This window comes from Apodemus sylvaticus, chromosome 17, assembly GCF_947179515.1.
Source record: "Apodemus sylvaticus chromosome 17, mApoSyl1.1, whole genome shotgun sequence".
Lineage (NCBI taxonomy): Eukaryota > Metazoa > Chordata > Mammalia > Rodentia > Muridae > Apodemus > Apodemus sylvaticus.
In genome coordinates, this window is record NC_067488.1 from 62,185,520 (window position 1) to 62,207,098 (window position 21,579).

The window sequence follows — 21,579 nt, forward strand, 5'->3', positions numbered from 1 at the left end:
GGCAGGGACCTCAGTCTTCTTCTGTCCCTGATGTAATCGTGACTATCTTTATCCTATGTAGGCCTTGTTCAGGTGACACAACTGCTTTGAGTCCCCGTGTGTGACAGCCATGAAGTCAAGGCCAGAAGACAGCATGTCAAGCATTCCTTCCTGCTCTCTGGCTTTTATATTCTTTCTTTCCCATCTTAGATGTTCCCTGGCCCTGGGGAGAGCGTTCCTAGCAATGGTCCGTCTCCGGCCGAGTGCTCATCGCTGCTGACTCTCAGCACTCAGCAGTATTCATCTGTGCATACACCATTACCAGCTGCAATCAGAGGGTTCTCTGTTTACAGTTGGGGGCAGCACAGATCTGTGATATAAACACAAACACTTCGAAGGCAGTTTAAAACCATGTCCATTAGCCCATCAATGTCAATGTGTTACCTCTTTAGGCCTGCAGCTTTCCAAGAGCGAGTGTACTGGCTGGTTTTGTGGGTGGTGCCATCTCTGGGCTGGTATTTTAGGGTTCTATAAGAGCCTGTGCAAGCCAGGGGAAGCAAGCCAGTAAGAATGGCCTCTGCATCAGCTCCTGCTTCCTGACCTGCTTAACTTCCAGTCCTGACTTTCTTTGGTGATGAATAGCATTGTGGAAGTGTAAGCTCAATAAACCCTTTCCTTCCCAACTTGCTTCTTGGTCATGTGTTTGTGCAGAAATAGAAAGCCTGACCAAGACAAATTGGTACCAATATGGTGGGGTAGTGTGTCAACCTGACCATGTTTTGGAGGGGGGAGGGGATTGTGGAAGGACTTTGGAACTTAGGGATAGATGATCCATTTGGTGTTAAGAGCTCTGTGGAATGTTCTGTAGGAGCTTGGAAGATAATGTTGAGAACAGTGCAGAAAATGGAGACCTGGGTTGTGAAATTTCAGAGAGAAGATTAAAGACTTTTATCAGGGCTGTTGCTGTTTTAATTGTGAAGATTCTGTGGTTTTGGTTAGCTGGGGCTGCAAAATCAGCTGTGAGTAACAAGATACCAGAACTACTAAATCAAACCTTTGTGTTACTGGGACTATTGATGCTGGTTAGCTGGAGCTAAGAAATTAGCGGTGATTAGAAAGAGGCCAGCATCACTAAGGTGAAATCTTCTGGGAAGTGTTTCTGAGAGCACAGAGGCTGTGTTCCAGGGATAGCCACAGTTGTACGTTGTGCTGTGGCTGCACTTGGCACTGTGGAAGAGTCACCCAGGTGGTACTGGTGTTGAATGCATGAAGGGGTCATGAAGAGCAGCTGAGGCTCAGCATTCCGAGAGGCCGTGGAAGGCCATTGGTGAAGGTGCAACCTTAGTTGCAATTGATGGCCCAGGACTAAAGGGCTCATGCATAGGAGCAGAGGCTTGTCACCATGAAGACAGCCCATGAGAGGCTATTGGTGAGGCCTAGTTATAGCGGAAAACAGCAGTGTTTTGGAGATGCCAGTACCATGAGATGACCACCAAGAACAGCAGCAGCAGTGGAGTACAGGCAGCTGGAGCCATGAAGGCAAGGTGTGTGCTACAAAGGGCAGAGCTGGAGAAGTGACCCAAGCCCTTGGAGGAGCCTGGAAGATCATGAGTGGATCCCAGACATTGAACTATTGGAGTTTGAGATTTGCTTTTGATTGTGACTGTGCTCTGATATGTTTCCCTCTTGAAGGAAGAAAGTATTTTAGTGGAGCCCTTTGGAGCCCTTAGTTAAGAGACTTTGAATTTTTAAAAGACTTTGAATTTTAAAAGGTATTGGACATTTTAAATGGATTTGACTTTTAATATGTAAAGACTGTAGGACTTAAAAAATTATTTAGACCTGTAACTCCATTTCCAGTGGTTTGAAAGCTGATGATATCTCGCACTAGCACACAAATACATAATTTTAAAATAATAATAATTTTTTTAAATAAAAAAAATGAAAGAAGACAGCCAACTAGAGTCAGCCCTGAGCTTCTAGGCCTTGTGAATGTATAATAAAGTAAGGGTTGAGGCTTAATAGTGATATGCTTTTGTGTCAAGTTACAAGGGGTCAGTTGTACTGCCTGGTTTTGTGTGTCAACTTGACACGGGCTGGTGTTATCACAGAGAAAGGAGCCTCCCTTGAGGAAAGGCCTCCATGAGATCTCGCTGTGGGGCATTTTCTCAGTTAGTGATCAACGAGGGAGGGCCCTTTGTGGGTGGTGCCATCCCTGGGCTGGTAGTCTTGGGTTCTATAAGAAAGCAAGCTGAGCAAGGCAGGGGAAGCAAGCCAGTAAGAAACATCCCTCTATGATCTGCATCAGCTCCTGCTTCCTGTCCTCCTTGAGTTCCAGTCCTGACTTCCTTGGATGATGAACAGCAAAGTGTAAGCTGAATAAACCCCTTCCTCCCCAACTTGCTTCTTGGTCATGATGTTTGTGCAGGAAGAGAAAAACCCTAAGATAGTGGGTTTTGATCTTCTTTGCTCTATTAGGTGTAAATTCTTTGCTGTGCAGCAGTTCTGAAATCCAGGCGGGAGAGCAGTTGACTGCCCATACACAGACTGCCATATTGTGTTCGTGGGCACCTCTTACCCAATGCCATTTTCGTATGCAAGATCCGGTGCTCAGGAACACTCCTGGGGGTCTCTCCCAAGGGCAGTGCACTGTCTTCCAGCTCTGATTTAGTTTTCTGATCCACTCTATTGTTTCTCTGTGTCCTACAAGCAGTATAGGCTGTCTTCAGTAATACGGTCTTAAACTTTTGTGGTACACACCCAACAGTAATGTATTGTTTTCAGTGTCTCTGTGGCCTCCCTGATCAACAGCCTGTGGAGTGGTACTCAGAGCCTGGCACTGAGGTTTTCATGTAATAACCCTCATCTTCTGGAAGTAGCATTGTCTGTTCAAACTCATTTAACATTTAATTTCTGTTGTTGTTTTTAGTTAGTACCCAAACTGGTGGGTGTTTTCATTCTTATTTTGGTTATCCTACTGACTACTCCATCCCCTTTCCCTCGCCCAGTTTAACCCTTTAGCTACCATTTTTCCCATCCCTCACTTCATGTGTCATGTGTTCTGTCCCGGTAGAAGTTTTTTCTTTCCTTCGGCTCTGATGTTGTCGGTCCCCATCTTATCTACCCTTCATTGTGGTTAACGCTCCCACACCTTCGTCTCTTCCCTTCTCACTCCCCTACTTGCTTGACCCTTCCTGCCCCTCGCCTCAGTCTCTCAACTTCCCTTGTACCCCGAAATGTACTCCACCTGCCTGTTTCCTAGCTTCCTGGCTTCCACATGGAGTTCAGGTTTAGCCCACAAAACAAAGAATTATGAAGCTAGGCCTCATAAGGAAGAAAGTGTAGTGTTTGTCTTTTGGTGTCTGGGTGACCTCAGGATAATTTTTTTTTCAAGTTCCATTAGCTGTGTATTTCATGATTTCACTTTCCTTTAGAATTGAGTGAAATTCAGTTGTGTCTAGGTGACACATTTGTATTATTTTTACATCAGGTGATGGCACCATGGTTGATTCTGTTTCTTAGCTGTTGTAAACAGTGTGACACTGAACATGAGTGTAACTCTGTAACTAGATGTCAAATCCTTTTGTTCATGCCTAGGAGAGGTGTGACTTGGTCAAAGGGACTTCTGGTTGCAGCTGCCATTGCAGTGTGAAGCGGCCAGGGAGGGAGGGGAGGTAGTACTCTACCCTCCCGACTGACAGCACTGACAGTACTGACAGCACTGCACAGGCGCCCCCATCGCCTGCAGCTGCACCACATGTAACCACAGATGGTGACGTTCTATCTGAGGTGTGAGGTTGGATCTTTTGGATTTGGTTTCTAAGAGACAGGGTTTCTCTGTATAGCCCTGACTATCCGGGAACTTACTCTGTAGGCCAGGCTAGCCTCGAACTCAGAAATCCAGAGTGTTGGGATTACAGGCGTGCGCCACCATCGCCCGGCTGAGGTTGGATCTTAAGAGTAGGTTTCATTTGTATTTCCATCAGAGCTATGAATACTGAAAAGATTTTAAGTTTTCACTAGCCATTTGGATTTCTTGTTACTGTTCAATTCCGTAGCCCATTTTAAAATTGAGTTTTCTTCATGTATCTGTTTTTTAGTTCCTCGTGTATTGTGGACACTATCCTCTGGTATATGTATAGCTGCAAAGATATCTCTCCCATTCTGTCGGCCTCCTCTCCACTCACTCGGCACTTTCCTTTGCTGGACAGAAGTGGGTTTTTTTGTTGTTGTTGGCCTCATTTCCTGCACTGCCAGATCCTGTTCCCAACGGCTACCTGTGCCTATTTGTAGCCATGTATCCCCTACTTTTTCCTCTAGCATAGTGATTTTATACCTGTAAATAGAGACCCCTGTGGGATCAGACATCCCTTTCACAGGGTGGTCCAAGACCATCTGAATAGAGTTATGTATAATTCATAAGAGTAGTAAAATTACAGTTATGGAGTAGCAACAAAATAAGTTTATGGTTGTGGGTTACTACAGCATGAGGAAGGGTCACAGACTTATGAACATTTAGAACCACTGGTCTAGACAGTTTCAAGGTTTCAGATGCTTTTATATCCTGTTCACTTGCTGTAAGTGTTTGTCAACAATAAGAATTTGGTGCGATGGTGTGGTTCAGCTGGAGAGTGGCTCTGTGGTAAAAAGTGTTTACCTAGGTTGGGGTCTCAGCTCCCACATGGTCCCTCACAACTTTCTATAACTCCTCTTGGATTATTTCATGGATATAGTACTCATATAGATAAGCAGGCACATGGCATATATGACCTGTAGGACATTTTATTGATGAATTGATGTGGGAGGGCCCACCTTACTGGGTGGTAGTGCAACCCCAAAGCAGCCTGTCCTGGGGTATGAGAAGTCATGCCGAGGACGCCAGTAAGCAGCATCCCTCCATGGCTTCTGTATCAGCTTCTCCTCGGCTCCCTTCAGTGCTGGACCCTGAGCAGGAGACTTAGGTTAAATACACCTTTTTGTTCCCCTACAAAGGGATGGTAGAGGTGTTTGTGCTTGTCTCGCTGCTCGAGCTGAGATTTCAAGCTCTGCATGGAATAGTAGTAGATGCAGTGAGCACCCTTCCCTTGGAACTTGACTTTCAGAGTTCTTCACTTAACAACATGATGACTGACTAGGTTTGTTTACACAGCCATCTCTCTGTTATGACAGAGAGATGGTTCCTCTTTAAAGGCTCTGTGACTTTTATCAAGAAGGGATGCCTTTAAGGAGATGACCATATATGCTCTCTGTTGAGAGTATTTATTTGTTGGACAGGTTTTATTAATTTACATATTTGAATCATCCCCACATCTCTTGAATAAAGCTTGGTCATGATGAGTGATCTTGATATGATTCTTAAGTTCAGTTGAGAATTTTGCATCCATGCTCATCAGAGAGATCCTTCTGTATTTTTCTTGTGTGTCTGTGTGTCTCTGTCTGTCTGTTTGTCTGCCTCTCTGGATTTAGTATCAGAAGAATACCGGCTTCATAAAAACAGTTTGGAGGATTTCTGTTTGTTTGTTTCTTTGTTTTCCAATTATGGGATCAAATAAGTAGTTTTGGCATTCTGGTAGGATTTTGGGTTGAGTACATCTGGTTGTGGGCCTCTACATTGGGAAACGTGATTACTGAACCAGTTTTATTGCTGATAATGAATCCCTTTCAGCTGTTTATTTAATTTATATATATGAGTTTCTGTCTGAATATATATGCCTTCCCTTGGTACTGCCTTCACTGTGCTGCCATGTGGCTGGTTGGAACTAACCTTACCCTCTGGAGTACATGGTATTCTTAACTGCTGAGCCATCTCTCCAGCCACTAAAACAATGGGGCTTTAGAACCTATATCCTCACCACTAAAGTAATGGGGCTTTAGAACCTATATCCTCACCACTAAGGTAGTAGGGCTTTAGAACCTATATCCTCATGGGTTTCTGAATTTCATAGGCGTCTGAATGCTTTTCTTTTTATTTCTAACTTTACTAATTTGGGTTTTCCTTTCTTTCTCTTGTTTAATCTGGCACAGCATTTTTCACTTTTTAGATTTTTTTCTTAGAACCAGCTCTTTATTCTTTTAGTTTGTGTCTCACAACAAATTGAGAAAAGTAGCAATCATATCCTCTGGACTTCCTCATATACACTCCTTATGCATCATGTCAGTGTACATTTTCTCTTCTTAAAAGTGATTAAACAGCACTTCCTTTTAATATAATCTTCTTAGTGATCACATATACCATCTTAAATGTTCTGTGTCCTTCAGGAAACTAACTGTGGACTTCCTCTGTTTTTAAGGCGGGATCCACGGCTCCTTTATTTATTGACCAGACAGAGGAACCCGAGTCCAACACTACAGATGGCACAGAGATGTATGAAGACAGCCAGATTAGCAGCCGCTCGAGAGCCATCGCCTTAAAGACCAAAGAGATTGAGCAGGTGAGAATGGCGGCCTCCAACACGCACCGCTGCTGAGTTCTCTCACTCGCACACAAGAGGGTTTGCACTGAATCCAGAGTTTGACTGAATGTGTGTAGAGGCCAGAGGAAAACCTCAGGTGTTCCATGGGTCTCTTTCTTTTCTGAGACAGGGTTCTATTTAGTTCAGAACCAATGAAATGGTCTACACTGGCTATCCAGGAAGACCTAGGATACACCAGTCTCCATCTGCGGGTCCTGCCATTTCTTTCTGTTTCCCAGTTGGATCTCATATTGTGGCCTTGCTAATATGGAACTGAAGCCATCACTGCAGTCTTGCTGCTTCAGCTTCCCTGATGCTGGGTGGATGGTTTTAGCCACTGTGTTAATTTCACTTGATGTGTTTGCCTCCTTGCATCTCTTTACTGTAATAGAGAGTTCACAATGGCAGGACTTTGTTCTTCCTAGTGGATTGTCTCTACCACATACAACAATGGTTTCATGTAGCAGACTCGTGAGTGTGTTTGCTGGATGGAGGATGGGGAAGTCCTAACCCTAACAGTGACCAGTGGTTCCTGAGTCACTTAACCTCAGAGGCTGTTACTGCCTGCCCGGCTTCAGCCTCACCCTTAACAGTGCTTGTTCAAGATGCTGTTTGACTGGATGAGTATGTTAGTGTTCTTCTCTTTGCTTCCTGTGCTGTGCTCTCTTTCAGATTTCTTAATTTTTATGTTATATGCTTTTGTATATGGGTGTTTTACCTAAATGTATGTCTGTGGACTACATGTCTGCCTGGTCCCTTCAGAGGGTGGAAGAGGGTATTGATCCCTTGGAACTGGAGTTAGACTGTTACAAGCATCTGTGTGGGTACTGGGAATTCAAATCAGGTCCTCTGGAAGGGGGTATTTTGTGTTGTCTTCTGTGACTATTTTCACTGTTTTCTTTGTAATGTTATTTGTAGTTGGTATCTTTGATCCTGAGAAAGTTATCTGAGTATACTTGATGGTGCACTGTAAATTATATAGCATGAGACCAATTTTTATAGTTCTCTGTGGAAACCTACACGTGTTGGAGTAGAAAGATGTTTATAGCTGCTGTTGAGACTCATGGAATAGTTGCTGCTAAAGCATGCTGAGACTTGTAGAACGTCTAGTGACCCAAAGAAATGAAGAGAGCCAGCTATGGGGTGGGGGATGGTACACACTTTTCATTCTGTTGCTGAGGCAGAGGCTAGAGGATTTCTGTGAGTTCCAGGCCAGCCAGCCAGGGTCAGAGAACAGGGTCAGGTGAAGGGACAGTGAGGTGGGAGGAGAAGAGGGAGGGAGGATAAAGAAAGGAAATGGATTTACTACATTTTGGTATTATGGAGGATTAAAATGGTTCCTGAAAGAATTATAAAATAGTTGAGCAAGGTGACAGGTACCTGAAATCTAAACTGTTAATGAGAAATGGAGGCAGGAGAGAACTTATTTGTTAAGTCTATATTATATCATAAGGCCTTGCCTTGAAAAAGTAAGAATTGCTGTATAAAATAGACCGATCTCTGGGGTGCTCTTTGTTAGAGACTGGTTTTCACACATGAGCAAGAATTAAGGCTAGAATCCTCCTCCTCCCCCCAGATTCAGGAAGCTAGCACATGAAAAAAAAGTGTATGGCTAAAAATATTACTAATTTTTAAGTAGAGCAAATAATTTTCAAGATAATGTTTTTCTAATGTAAGGATTATATATCAATGGGTAGGAAGTCGTGGAAGTCTATGAAAACAAGATGATAGCTACATTGGTTTTTAGTAATTTCTCCTTACATTTTTTTATGTATATGGATTGTTTGACAATTTTTAAATGAACAGCAGTAATTGTTATGTGTATGAGTTTGTGCCTTCGTGTATATCTGTATTCCTGATGCCACCAGAGGCTACAAGAGGACATCAGATTCCCAGAATTGCAACTCTAGACAGTTGTGAGCCACCATGTGGGTGTGGAATTGAGCCTGGTTCCTCTGGAGGGCAGCCAGTGCTCTTAATGCTGAGCCATCTCCTCAGCTCCCCATAGGCTTCAACCTAAGGTCATTTAACTGAGGCAATATTAGAGTTTAAATAAAATTCTACTTGAAAATTTCATAGTGAGCACACACTACTGCAGTTCTTAAAGTTCAAAGGTAGGCACATGGGGTAGACAGGTGGGATTAATTACCTCAGTGTAGGGCTGTGGGGTAGACTCGGGGGATACCTCAGTGTGGGGACATGGGGTAGACTGTTGGGTTATTGCAGTGTAGGGATACATTCCTTTGATGTAGTGTCACTTTTTCATCCCTGGACAGAATTTTATTAATTAGCCTTAGCCAAGTCTGAAGCATCTTTCATGTTAAATTTTGGTTCGAGTTGATAGTCCTGTCTTCTGAGCCTATAGCACAGATTGTAGAATTTCCCCTGGCCTTTTATTAATTCCAAGGAGATCTAATCCTCGAGGCCATGTGAGAGTCACATTCATTTGAATGTTTGCATCAGTCCCTTGACTGATTCAAGGGCCAATTATGCTTTGATAAAGTGGTGCTTAGAATAATCTATTTGTGAGATCCTCTGGTTTCTTGGTGTCCTGACATCCAATGTTACTTTCACAAAGCCTCTTCTTTCTTCAAAGACAAATAAAATTTAACTAGGTATAGGGTGCTTATACAAGTATGTTCAGATGACAGTATTAAGGTGACAGAAGCTGTGGGGTGCCCAGCATTCAGTGACAAACTTGTCTAGGAGAAAGCAGAGCCTTCAAGTTCTTCATCTTCAAAGCCAAGGTGCAGATTATATAGTTCTCAATTGCTTTCGTTGTAAGATAAAGGACAGGCAAGATCCTTAGCAGAGTAAGGTAATACACCCTGACATCCTGAATTCAATTCTAGAACCCGTGGAAAAGTGAAAGAGAGCCTACTCCAAAGAGTTGCCCCTCATCCTCCACATGGGTATAAGACACACATGCCCAAATAAATCATGCACATGCACACAGTAATGGTAAATTTTTTTTTTATTTTTTAAAGGCGAGAAGTAGGACTTTTTGTATGTAGCATAAACATTCTGTTAGGTATCAGAGCCCTAAAGAGCACTCATTGATCACTTGAGTATTTCCTTAAAAGTCATATTCTCACTCAGTAGGTATGAGTGGGCCATTAAGGTTTGAATTTTCTCACATTTCTAGTTAATGCTAATTCGACATTCTGTGTTTAGAATAAAGTAATTAGATCTTTTTGCTGAACTCTGTTACTTATAGGTGAAAAGCTGTAAGCAGTTACCACCTTAATATGGGTTAGAAAAGCTACACATCTATAATTTAAATTGAGATTCAGTTAGTGAACAAATAAAATGTATGGCTGTTCGGTTGAATGAGTTTTGACAGTTGTATGTCTATGGCATTGTATTTAAGGTGACGACAGACAGTAGTGTGGCATTTAGAAGCCATGACGTGACTCCGTGCAATGTTTCATCCTACTTTTAACTGCCAGTGTTCCTTAGTATATAGATACGTGGACAGAAAAGTGAGCTGGTAAATACATAGTTCTGATATACAAACAAGTACAGAGACTTTCAGACATTTTATGATTTAGATTAGGCACAACAAGAGAGGATCTCTAGGGTCAGCAAGAGTACTACTCAGTGATAGACTCAGTGAAACAGTATTCGGCAAAACCAGAACGGGGAAGTGGGAAGGGGTGGGTGGGAGGACAGGGGAAGAGAAGGGGGCTTACGGGACTTTCGGGGAGTGGGGGGGCTAGAAAAGGGAAATCATTTGAAATGTAAATAAATTATATCGAATAAAAAAAAAACATACATAAAAAAAAAAAAAGTACTCAGTGATAAAGCCCTGCCCTTCCAGCCCAGAGAATCGACACGACGGAACTAGAAGCCCAGGCACCTGACCCTACATGGCATACATCTGCATGTGTGTGCACAGTCTACAACGACACACATTCCTGCCTTTTAGTAAACATTTTTTGTATTAAGAGGAATTCTCTACATGCTCTGCATGAATCACTGTAAAGTTGCACCTTAGAATGAGAACATTAAATTAACCCTAAGGCTTTTTTTGTTTGTTTGTTTGTTTCTTTGTTTTGGTTTTTTGGATTTGTTTTTTTTTTGAGACAGGGTTTCTCTGTATAGCCCTGGCTGTCCTGGAACTCACTCTGTAGACCAGGCTGGCCTCAAACTCAGAAATCTGGCTGCCTCTGCCTCCCAGAGTGCTGGGATTACAGGCGTGCGCCACCACTGTCCAGCTAAGGCTTTTTTTGTTGGAGTTTCCTCATGGCCTACTGCACAGTGACCAAACCAGTGGAAAGCCAGGCCCATCATGAAAAGGCCACCTGAGGGCCACACAGGTTACTCCATGTGTTCCACTATTATCTTAATTCTATGTGTAAGTTCCTCTGAAATTACTTAGCCTTTCCATTGTTTCATCATGTGTCAATTTTATATTTTTGAATGTGATTTCCAAGAGCTGGTTGCCTCACTTGTAGCCATGTTAACTTGGTTAAAACATATTCAATCTATAAAGTTTTGAAATTGAATGTAATAATAATGCATAGAAATGTCACTCACTTGAGTGTATTTCACTTGAAATCTGTGCGTTTGAATGTGAAGATGTAATAAATGAGAAATGATCTCCTAAGCAGCCATTGCAGTTTAATAGTACCTCCACTAAGACAAATGCTTCTTCCTTGAAGATTGTGACCTAATCATTCAAGTGCTTCTGGTGGCTGATGCCAAAGGTGGGACCACCAGACTGCCACACAGTGAGCTGCTTTGGAGAGTTCACCTGCACTTACTAGAGAGGAAACATTTGGAATGAGCTCTATTAGGATTGACGTTAATGCTATGGCTGTCACACACCTAGAATTATGCATTATAAAGCACCAAGGTCTCATCTGTTTGTCTGAGTTAGTAAGTTTAATTAGGGTTACTTATGTGAACATGGATACAGTGTTATTTGTAAGGGCGCAGGCAATTCACCAATGGCTACATCAATCACAAAAGAAAATACTTCTCCTTCATGCAGTAGCAAGCAGTGTACATAAATCCCATGGGAGGTGGGACCTCATCAGCTCCTCCTAGGGTGCAGCATCGAGGGGCCCAGTTTTCTGCAGTGTGACCGCACTTGCTAAGAGTTCAAGAGTAAGCCGGGCAGTGGTGGTGCACGCCTGTATTCCCAGCACTCTGGGAGGGAGAGGCAGGCGGATTTCTGAGTTCAAGGCCAGCCTGGTCTACAGAGTGAGTTCCAGGATAGCCAGGGCTATACAGAGAAACCCTGTCTTTAAAAAAAAAAAATTCTAGAGTACACAGGCCTATGAAATGCTATCTCAACACTATGCTCTGGTCTCTCTTCCTCAGTGTTCCTCAAACCTAGAAGTTGGTGACATAGATGTCATATTTAGAGCCAAGCACGCAGCATCACTTACTTCAAACAGACCATGCTTTAGTCTCTACAGTCACAAGTAACTACAGAACGAAGCTTAGATGGCAACAGTCATTTAGATGGCAAGGAACAAGCATACCGTATACATGTAAGCAAAATATAGGGGTGCCTTCTCTACCAGGGTCTTTGACTTTTGAGCATGCGTACAGTACCAGATCTTCCCTCCTATGGATCAGGGCTCAGATCCAACCAGAAAAAGCTACTGCTTCACCATTGGGCCACTTACCTCAGTTGGTGATGCAGCCTACTGGGTCTACTCTCCCCTGAAGCAGCCTGCAGAGCACCAGTGGGGAAGACGGGAGAGGCCACTGAGGTGTCCGGTAAGTGTATCCCCATTTCATAGATTCTGAGTGTGTTAATTTTAAGCCACCTCATGAGTAAGGCCAAAGAATAACTACAGTATATGAATTTGCACAGAATGCTCAATTTCTTACTTGTACTAATCATTTGTGAATCTTTGAAGTTAGGAAATATAATTAATTATATCAAAATCAACACAATTGTAGGAATGTGGCTGAAAATAATCTTTTTTATTCTTGCTGTCTTGCAGAGGCCAAAGTTAGATTTCTGTGTCTTAAGCAATGGTTTGGGTGACAGGCAGATCTTCTGCCTAGCCTGAATACATTGTTCATGGTATTCCTAAAGTCCATGTATATAGGCTAGAATCCTTTTATTTGCTTTATAATAGTAAAAAATGTACTCTCAGTTCTTTCCTACTCCTCTGTCTCTGTCATAGTACATCCTAAAATACTGCTGCTTAATGAAACTTTATTTGCCTTCTGAAAATTGTATTACTGTATGTTTGATAATACCTAGTTGAATATGGTGAGGGTGGGAACATTTTTTGGTTAGTTGGCTTTTTGTTTGGTTCGTTTGTTTTTGTTTTGTTTTGTTTTGAGTTTCTCTGTGTGACCATGATTGCCTTGGAACTTACTCTGTAGATCAGATTGGCTTCAAAGGACTCAGACATCTGCCTGCCCCTGATTCCTGAGTTCTGGGATGCCAGAATTAAACCATGTACCACTGCTGCCCATCTTGAGGGTAGCAATATCTTAAGGAAAGTGTTCTTTGAACATAAAAAGTAGAGTGAACCCCATAGCATTTGGTAAAGGTATTCTGGTTTTCTTTTAACTTGGAGAAGACTCAAGTGATATATACCCACTGATACATGTATACATACACACGTACCAGTACACACGCACTAAATATGTTCTCATTGAGGCCTAACATGTTAGTCACAGCCCTAGTATGTGTTGTAACACAGTAGGTCATTGCTGTCCAGTAGCTCCACCGAAGAAACATTAAGTTAATTTAGAAGTCATTTTGTTCTCTGCCTACTTATAAGCTGGTAGGTAAATATTCTGCTCCAATGTTATATGTCAATTTTTAGTTTCCTTTAAATTTCACATTTTAATTATTTTTGTAGCTTTTTAAAATTAGCTTTTCTGCAAAAATTAGACTATATCATCTTTGATTTTTCATATTTAAGTCGTAGTTTATGTTGAAAACTCAATATTCTTTTCATTTACAAGCCTGGTATGATTTATTGTGTTCCTGGGGATTGGATCCAGGTCTTCACCCATGCTGAGCTAGTGTGCTGCCGTGGAGCCATGTGTCCAGCCTTCGCACTCTTTCTTCCATGGCCTTTCAGATTTAATAATAGAATTTTATGTGCTTTGATTTTTGAACCACCTTTTTAGTAGCCACTGGCTGTGCATGGGGAGGCCTTAGTGCTTGCTGAGCTCCAGTGGTCCCTGTGGGCTGTAGCAGATCATTTATCTGTGTCACTGCTCTCCTTACAGAGTCTGTCATAGCACTCTCCCCAGCTCCTGCTCCTGCTCCTTCTTTTAAGAAGTCCATAAATAAAGATTGGGTAGATGAATAGCCGTCCTGGAAATGTTAATGAGAGTGTGGACACAGAGGAGAATCAGCTTTCAGTTTGTGATAGGGTAAAATGAAATTGTTTTCAAGTAAAGGAAGCTTTATCTATCTATTGTCCTGTGTATGAGGGAAGCATTTAGCCCACCTCACATAAGAGAAACATTCTTTGTTTTTCCTTGTTATCAGACAAGCTACAAATGTTCTTAAAAGTACAGCTCTTACTGGGTATTATCTTGTCTAGACATCAAGTCTACCCAATTGTATGTAACAATCCATTACCAGCCACTTCTTCAGACTTTGCATATATAGATTTAGTAAAAGACAACTTACAAGATTTGCCTCTGAAACAAATTGGATTTCTACAGTAATCAAAAATCATTTAGTTTGCCAAATTTTAAATTTTTTCAAATGTATGGTTTACTAGTTAAATTTTACTTGTGGTATTAGTACAGGAACTTTCTGCTATAGTGTTAGGGCAAAGTTTTCATTTTGAGGTAAGTAGGTGGGGCTGGGAGTATATATAACCAAGTTGGTAGTTATCCAGCATGCAGGAGGCAGTGGGTTTGATTTCTCCCAGCACACTGTAAACTTGGTGTGGTACAGCACACTGGCAGTCAGTCTCAGCACTCAGGAGAGGGAGGCAGGAGGCTGAGAAATGCAAGGTCATCCTTGACTCTGTGGCAAGTTTGGCCTGGAGGGGAAGGAACTAACTGAATATCAGATAATTTATCACTTCGGAAGTATCAAAATTAAGTCTCCACCTTTTTTCAGTTAGTCATTTTAGACCCTAATCTTAATGACGTTTTGGTAAAAATATAGACTGTATCAATTACAAATTTTATAAGAACCATTCTGTAAAAGGGCACAAAGTATGAGGAGTCCATTGTGGACGTATCCTTGGGAATGCTGCCCGCAGGGGATGCACGCAGAGCTGTGTAGGAGATGTTCCAGGAAGGTGAGATGAAGCGGGGAGGACTGTGGGACAGCCGTTCTCAGGTAGTAATTTACTGTCGCTGCTGCTCAGTCCTGTTAAGTCAGTAGTTTTATTTGTTGCTAAATAAGCATTAAGGACATTCCTAAAGCGCAATCTAGCTGACACTGCCTTCGGCTAGCGCTTTCCCCTTCACATGTGTGAATGTCGTTAAGTGCTGCTTCTGCGGCAGGGTTGACCACCTGTCTGAAAACCATCCCTGTATTGGAAATCCCAAGTACTTGTGCCAGGGTTGAGGAAGACTGGGCTGTTTCTGCAACGATTACTCCTCCCGGCTCCTTGTGTCTTCTGCTCCCACTCTGCTGTGCTGCCCATGTGGGCTAGGGTTGACATAAGGTTGACTTAACCTTCCGCCATTTCTGACTTGCTCTTTTATTTCCTGCTTGTTTTCTCTCCTTTTCCCTCCTCTCAGTAGCATTTCTTTCAAGATATAAACGTTCACTGTGGAGTGCCTGGCTGATTCTGGGTATCTGGTCTGGTTTTCCTCTTGTTGATGTTTGGTTTTTCTTTGCTAGTGTTCCTTCTCAACAGTATTAGCATTACAAACGACACCCACCTTCTGATTTTTTTGCTCTACCTTTCCCATCTTAAACATAAATGCTTCCTTATTTTTCTCTTTATGTACTACTGTCTTTCATTTTCCAAGATGTAATCCAGAACAACCCTGTCTTCTCTTGCCTTTTGTTTAATATACGGGCATCTTGCGTGGAAATAGCAAACTCGACTCTTAATATGTTCTCTGCCATCACTACGGTGTGAGCCCGCCAATATTTTATGGAAGACCTTTGTAAAATTAAACTAGAAGTCATGATTCTATTTAAAACTAAGTTAAAGTTACAAGTTAGGTATGAATGGGGAGTGAGGAGTCAGTGGTATTATCAGGTCTTCTTTGTCTTTTTATCTCTATGTGCCTGCTTGCGTGCGTGCCTGCCTGCGTGCGTGCGTGGCTACCTGCGTGCCTGCGTGCGTGCGTGCGTGCGTGCGTGCCTGCCTGAGCGAGGGGAATGGGGTGTCAGAAGATTGACTGTAGAGTTACCGCCCTTCATCTGCTGAGCATCTCATTTTTCTTGTTGATGGTCTTTCTTTCCTTCCCTACTCTTGGTTTTTGTTTTTTGTGGCTGTTTTATTGTTTGTTTCTGAACTTTCTTTGAAGGATTTTGTAACCATGCCTTGGTATCCCAGGAACACTGGTTCCAGGGCCTATGAAGATATCAGAATCCTTAAGTGCTTTAGTTCCTAGTGGAAAACACTAAAAATAGCCCCCCTAATCTTATTCTTGGCTTTTTTTTTTTCTTTTAATGTGGTTTTGGTCAGGAACTGAACTTGGGTCCTTTACTGTAATTTATCTTGTCCGCCTTATCTTTTAAAGGATCCCCAGTTGCTAGCCAACTGGCCCTTAAAGGCAACTGCTTGACCCTGTGACCTTCAATGTGTTGCCTCCTGGGCATCTGGGAACAAGAAAAGATAGAAACAGCCAGCAGAGGCTGAGAAAGGAAGAGTGGGATCGAGGTGGCAGATAGACAAGTGGGCTTCAAGAAGGCGGTGCAGGCAGAAGGAGCACCGAGCAGGGCTGAAAGAGAGACGAGATCTGAGTGGAGCTTGGGTCAGCCAGGAGATCTGAGCTGAGCACTGAGCTGAGCACTGGGCCGAGCACAGCTGCTAGGGTGGAACAGCCAGCATTGGGAAAACTGGAGGAGGAACCGCGGGGAGAAATGGGAAGCCGCTGGCCTTTGAGACTGGGAGGTGGATCCGCAGGGAGTTAAGAAAAACGGTTACTGTTTGTAAGAAAGAAAACATTAAACAAAACTCTTTTTAAAAATTAAAAAAAAAAAACCCACATTTTACAGGGCCTGTCTCTCTAGTTCCTCCTTGATAGTTCAATAGAATATAACTTAAAAAATAGTGGGATGGGGCTGGAGAGATGGCTCAGCGGTTAAGAGCACTGACTGCTCTTCCAAAGATCCTGAGTTCAAATCCCGGCAACCACATGGTGGCTCACAAGCACCTACAATAGCATATGATGCCCTCTTCTGGTGTGTCTGAAGACAACTACAGTGTACTCATAGACATAAAATAAATAAATCTTTAAAAAAAAAAATTGGTGGGATGAACCCTTAGTGGACGGGATAAACAGTAAATCAGACAAAGATGGTCTTCAAGAGTTAGTTCTAACCAAGACAGCTTAGAATTTAGGATTTTTAATGAGAAAAATTAGGGATATTTCTCAGTGTCAGAGTGTTTGCCCAGCCTGGCCCCACCATAACCCTTCCCCCACCATAACTCTGCCTCCTCCTCCCTGCTAATATAAAGCAGCAGCAGTGCAGTTCTTTGGAAATCACCTGTGATCACAGCACTTGGGAAGCTGCAGAAAGAATATCAGCTCAGGGCCACAGTGGACAATCGCCTCCTTCGTACTGTCTCAGCCCGTTTGCTATTTAGAAACTTTCCTTTTTAATGAGCAGGGTCTCTCTGTAGCACTGGCTATCCTGGGACTCTATGCAGACCTGCCTTGAACTCATAGAGATCCACCTGTCTCTCTGTCTCCTGAGCACTGGGGTTAAAGGTGTGTGCCACCATGCCTGGCAGAGAGGACATTTAATAACTTACTAGCTTTAATATAACTAGGAGACATAAATTATCTTAAATATAGCTGATTTTTCAAAAGGTCCATATCTGGACATATTATAGGAAACCATGTGTAAAAAGAAAATATATTTCGAATAAAATAACTTCTTTCTTTCTGTTGTCAAGATTGGTTTGATCAGATAATTTCTTATATTAAACTTCTCAGTATGTTTTCCCCACGTAAGTTCATGACAGCACAGAGATTTAAGTCAGCTTTAGAAGAAACTCCATGAAGATGGTCTGTGGTGTTGATGTCCACTGGCCTACGTAATTAACTGCAGACACAGCACAGGGCGGGCTCCTGCAGATACTCCTCCAGTGCCTGGCAGCTAAAGGGACACTGTCAGCTGACTAAGGCAAAGGTACCTGCCCAAGTAAAGTTTCTTTCTACCTATTAAAGGGAGGCCACACTCTGGTGGATACACACTGCGTCTGTATAACTGGCAAATAGCTACTAGCTGCGCTAATCATAAAACTCAATCGATAAACATTTTTACTCTGAGTAAAAATATAAAAACCAAGCACACTGTGAACAAACAAGATTCCCTTTATGCCAGTTTCAATGCAGTCAATTGATTTACGATTTATTTATTTATTGCTTTTTGGCTTTAAATTTCGCTAGTAATCATTTAAAAAAACATGGTATGGAAAACTTTTTTTTTTTTTTTAACCAGCCACTTTTATGTAAAAATAAAGCCTCGTGTTTGGGCTTGCCTACCTTTAAGAAACATTTTATAATTTACACTGAATAACTACACAGTCTGAGGTCCTGGGGCTTTAGCTCAGCTGCTGTTTCTGTTGACTCTTACTCATTTTAGAAAGTTCCCTGAGGGCTTGGGATTTGGAGTTTTTAGTTTATATTTAGAAATTCGAGTTTATGTGGATTTCTAGGGGAAGTGGCATCTCCCCACTAGAACAGCTCAGGACCCAAGAAGCTCTGTTGGGCTCCATTCCCAGTAGTCGGGGGCCAGCAGGACGGAAGGATTCTGTTTCATCCCTGTCTTATTCAAGTTAGTATAGATTCTACAGTTGACGAGGGTTAGATAGGAAATGGAGAGCGAGAAGCAGTGGTACTGTAGAGTATATTTACTGAAACTGGTGGTAGAAAACAATCGGTAACTCTCCCACAGTGGTTATATAAGCATGTGTGGGTTGGCCGTTGATTTGTGAGCAATTGTCTGATGGGTAGAATACCTCAGGGATGAATTTTAAGCATGGGCATAATGTGATCCGTTTGTATTAGATTATTATATTAGATCTGTAGGTTAGCTTACTACAGACATGATGCTTGTCTCCTTTTTCCCTAGAGAACCTGGCTGGGTAAGAGGGGTGGTGTTGGGGAGAGAAGGTAAACATAGTCATTACTAACTCGAGAGCTGCTAGCTTTGAAATTTCAGAGCAACCCCTTCCTGAGGAGAACAGAGGGGGCTGGGTTTTATTTTATTTTATTTTATTTTATTTTATTTTATTTTATTTTATTTTGTGGACCGAGGATAAGTTGGGCAAGAAGCAATTCTGCTAAGAGCATAGGGAACCAAGATAGGAAAGAGAGGGTTCTGTCGACTGCTGGGGCTCCTGCATCAGGTGTGGAAAGAGCTTCGAATACTCAGTGTGTTATGTGCTGATAGAGAAGTTGATCAGAGAGTAGGGAGTTCACAGTGGACTGAATAATTGCAGCTTTGGACTTCTTCCAACCATTCATAGCATCCCGTGAGTAAGGGTAGACAGGCCAAACCAAACTGCTTAATTAACCAAGTTGTAAACCTTGTTGATTGACCAAGGGAAAATAGTCTGTATGGTGCCAAGTAACCGAAATGCGCGCTAACTCAGCAAAGTTAACTTTCATTCAAAAAGCCAGTGAAACTCCTCTTAACCTTTAATTTTGTGATCAGGGTCTTGAGCTTGATGTTGCACAGTTTAGAATTAAAGGGACAAGGAACTAGTGACAAAAATCAACTTAGGCCTGTAACTCAGCTCTAGAAAATGACCATAGTGCATCCAGAGGGTGATGAATAAATATCTCCTTCATATTAAATGTTTTAAGCAAAAAGTGGCCATGACAGTTCATAATTTAATTTTCATACAAAGGAAAGTACTCCTGAATATTTAGGGCTTAGTGTTACTGTCTGGCCATGTGGAGTGTTGGGTGGTTGAGTAGGATAACTCTGGCATGGAGGCTGGAACAAGTAGTCCTTACTTTACTTATAGAATTGCCACTTCCGGTCCTCACGTCTACCTCTCCCTCTGTGCGCTGATTTTAGCAAGGTAAAGGCGCTTACAAGCCTGACTGCTGAGTTTGATCTCCAGCTCCCATGTGAAGATGGAAACAGAGACCACTCTGCAGGGCTGTCTTCCGATGCCAACAGGGACACTCATTCCTCTCCGTCATGTGTTCAGTGATAATAACAACAGTGAGAATGAGAATAATATTATAGCATGGTTTTTATTGTCGACGTTTAATGAAGGCCATGTTTTCTCTTCCTTTGGAAGGCCTTTCCTGATACTAATTTCTGCCTAGAAATTTTCCTTAGCTTCTCATATAAATATAATTCTTTTCAAGTAAAATACTTACTTGTGCTCCTAACCAGTGTAAGTGGATTCTGTATCAATGAACCTATTTTTATTTTTTTTTGTCATGGTAAAGTTATGTCTGTGGTTTATTGTATATGTGTTTGTGTGTGGTGGGGTGTGCGGTGTGTGTGTTCATGTTCCTCAGATAGTGAGAGGCATCAATTCCCTTGGAAGTAGAGCGAGCTGCCTGATATGGGTGTTGGGAGTTGAACTCATGTCCAGAGGACAGGAGTCCAGTGCATGCCCTTAACCACCAAGTCTTTTTCAGCTAAACATTCAGTTTTGTTTGCCAAAGGAGCTCCAGCTCTAGGGCTAATATACATGGTAGGCATTAGCACAGTGTCAGGAAGTAGGAAAACATATTGTGCTGTCCCCAGTGTTAGCCTATTGGGCAGCAGCACAGGCACAGTGTGTAGTTTTGGTTGGCAACAGCTTGCCATGAATAATGACACTGCCGCAGAATTCAAGGAGTTTAAAAGAGCTTGAGATGCTGAAGAGGGGAGGTTATGGAAATGAAGAGGCAAGGTGTGTGCTGGGAGGAACCTTTAAATGTGCCTCTGTCTGCTGCTGCAGATTAAGTCCTGTGCCAGGTCAAGGGTCATGTGGCCGAAGCTCTTAGAGGTGTCGGGTGGGACTGTGTCTCAAAGTATTGGATTTGAGTCTTCGTGTGTAATTCTCTCTGTGGGAAATCATGGTTCCCATTTGGCTTGTTGACAGTGTGCTGTGCATGTGAGCAGTGTGTCTGTTACTGTTTAGACCGGTATCACCTAATAAATCTGGCTTACCATTGTGTGTGGTAGCTCCACTGTAACGGGGCCTGCTGTGCCTCTGAGGCTGAACTGTCCATGGCTTAGCCAGTGTAGAATACAGAGCACTGAGGGGACACAGCTCAGCTGTTTGGCACAAAAACTGCTGAACTCACTAGAGATGACTCAATATCAGAGAGAATTCCAGAACCTTTCTGTCATAGCTGCACAATGGAGACAGAAGCAGAAACTAGAAACACTAACTATTGCTGTATCTTGGTTACATGTAATCCTTTTGATTTTTTTCTCGGTGCCACCCTGAATGCTACCATTTGGTTTTGTTTTGTTTGGGGGTTTTACAAAAGATACATTATCCCTCTTTAATCTTGTTTTCTTACAACCTTTCTCATTGTATCCATTGTTGGTGGTGAAAATTCTATAAGTGCACAGTCTCGTATTGCATAGGCTCTGTCCATCTCTAACCTCAGACAGAGACAGCAGTCATTAAGGGAGCAGAGCAGAAACTTTCTTCATCACTGTGGTTGGTACCTTGGAAAACATGTAAATATTCCTTTTTAAAATAATTGTCTAATTTGCCAGGTAAGTTACAGATGATTGGTGTTTATTCAAAAGGTAAATCCTGACTATAAATAATAATTTCTGGGCTTTAAGTATTACAGTATGAATACGCTAAACCCCTGAATGGTAGAGTCACATTATTTTAAAGATGGTGTTTTACTGTCATGTGATGCTGGAAATATGACTGGGGATGAGAATGGCTTAATGCGATTTTCCAGGATGTGTTTCCATGAAAACCCTCTCATCTGTCCTATCTGCTCGGCACATGGCGATGCAGTGGGAGGAAAATTAGAGAGGAAACAACCGTCTGCTGCTCTTTGGGCTCACATGGTGAGGTGGGAG

General features: G+C 42.3%; 1 protein-coding gene across 6 annotated transcripts in view; it reads left to right on the plus strand.

Moving 5' to 3' along the window:
• The window catches only part of Pphln1 (periphilin 1), a 90,232-nt gene that overhangs the window by 57,994 nt on the left and 10,659 nt on the right, over positions 1 to 21,579 (plus strand). For all 6 annotated transcript variants that reach the window (XM_052161736.1, XM_052161737.1, XM_052161731.1 and 3 more), the window contains one exon: positions 6,270 to 6,410. In XM_052161736.1, coding sequence (XP_052017696.1) covers positions 6,270 to 6,410 — 141 coding nt within the window. The remainder of the gene's footprint in view (positions 1 to 6,269; positions 6,411 to 21,579) is intronic.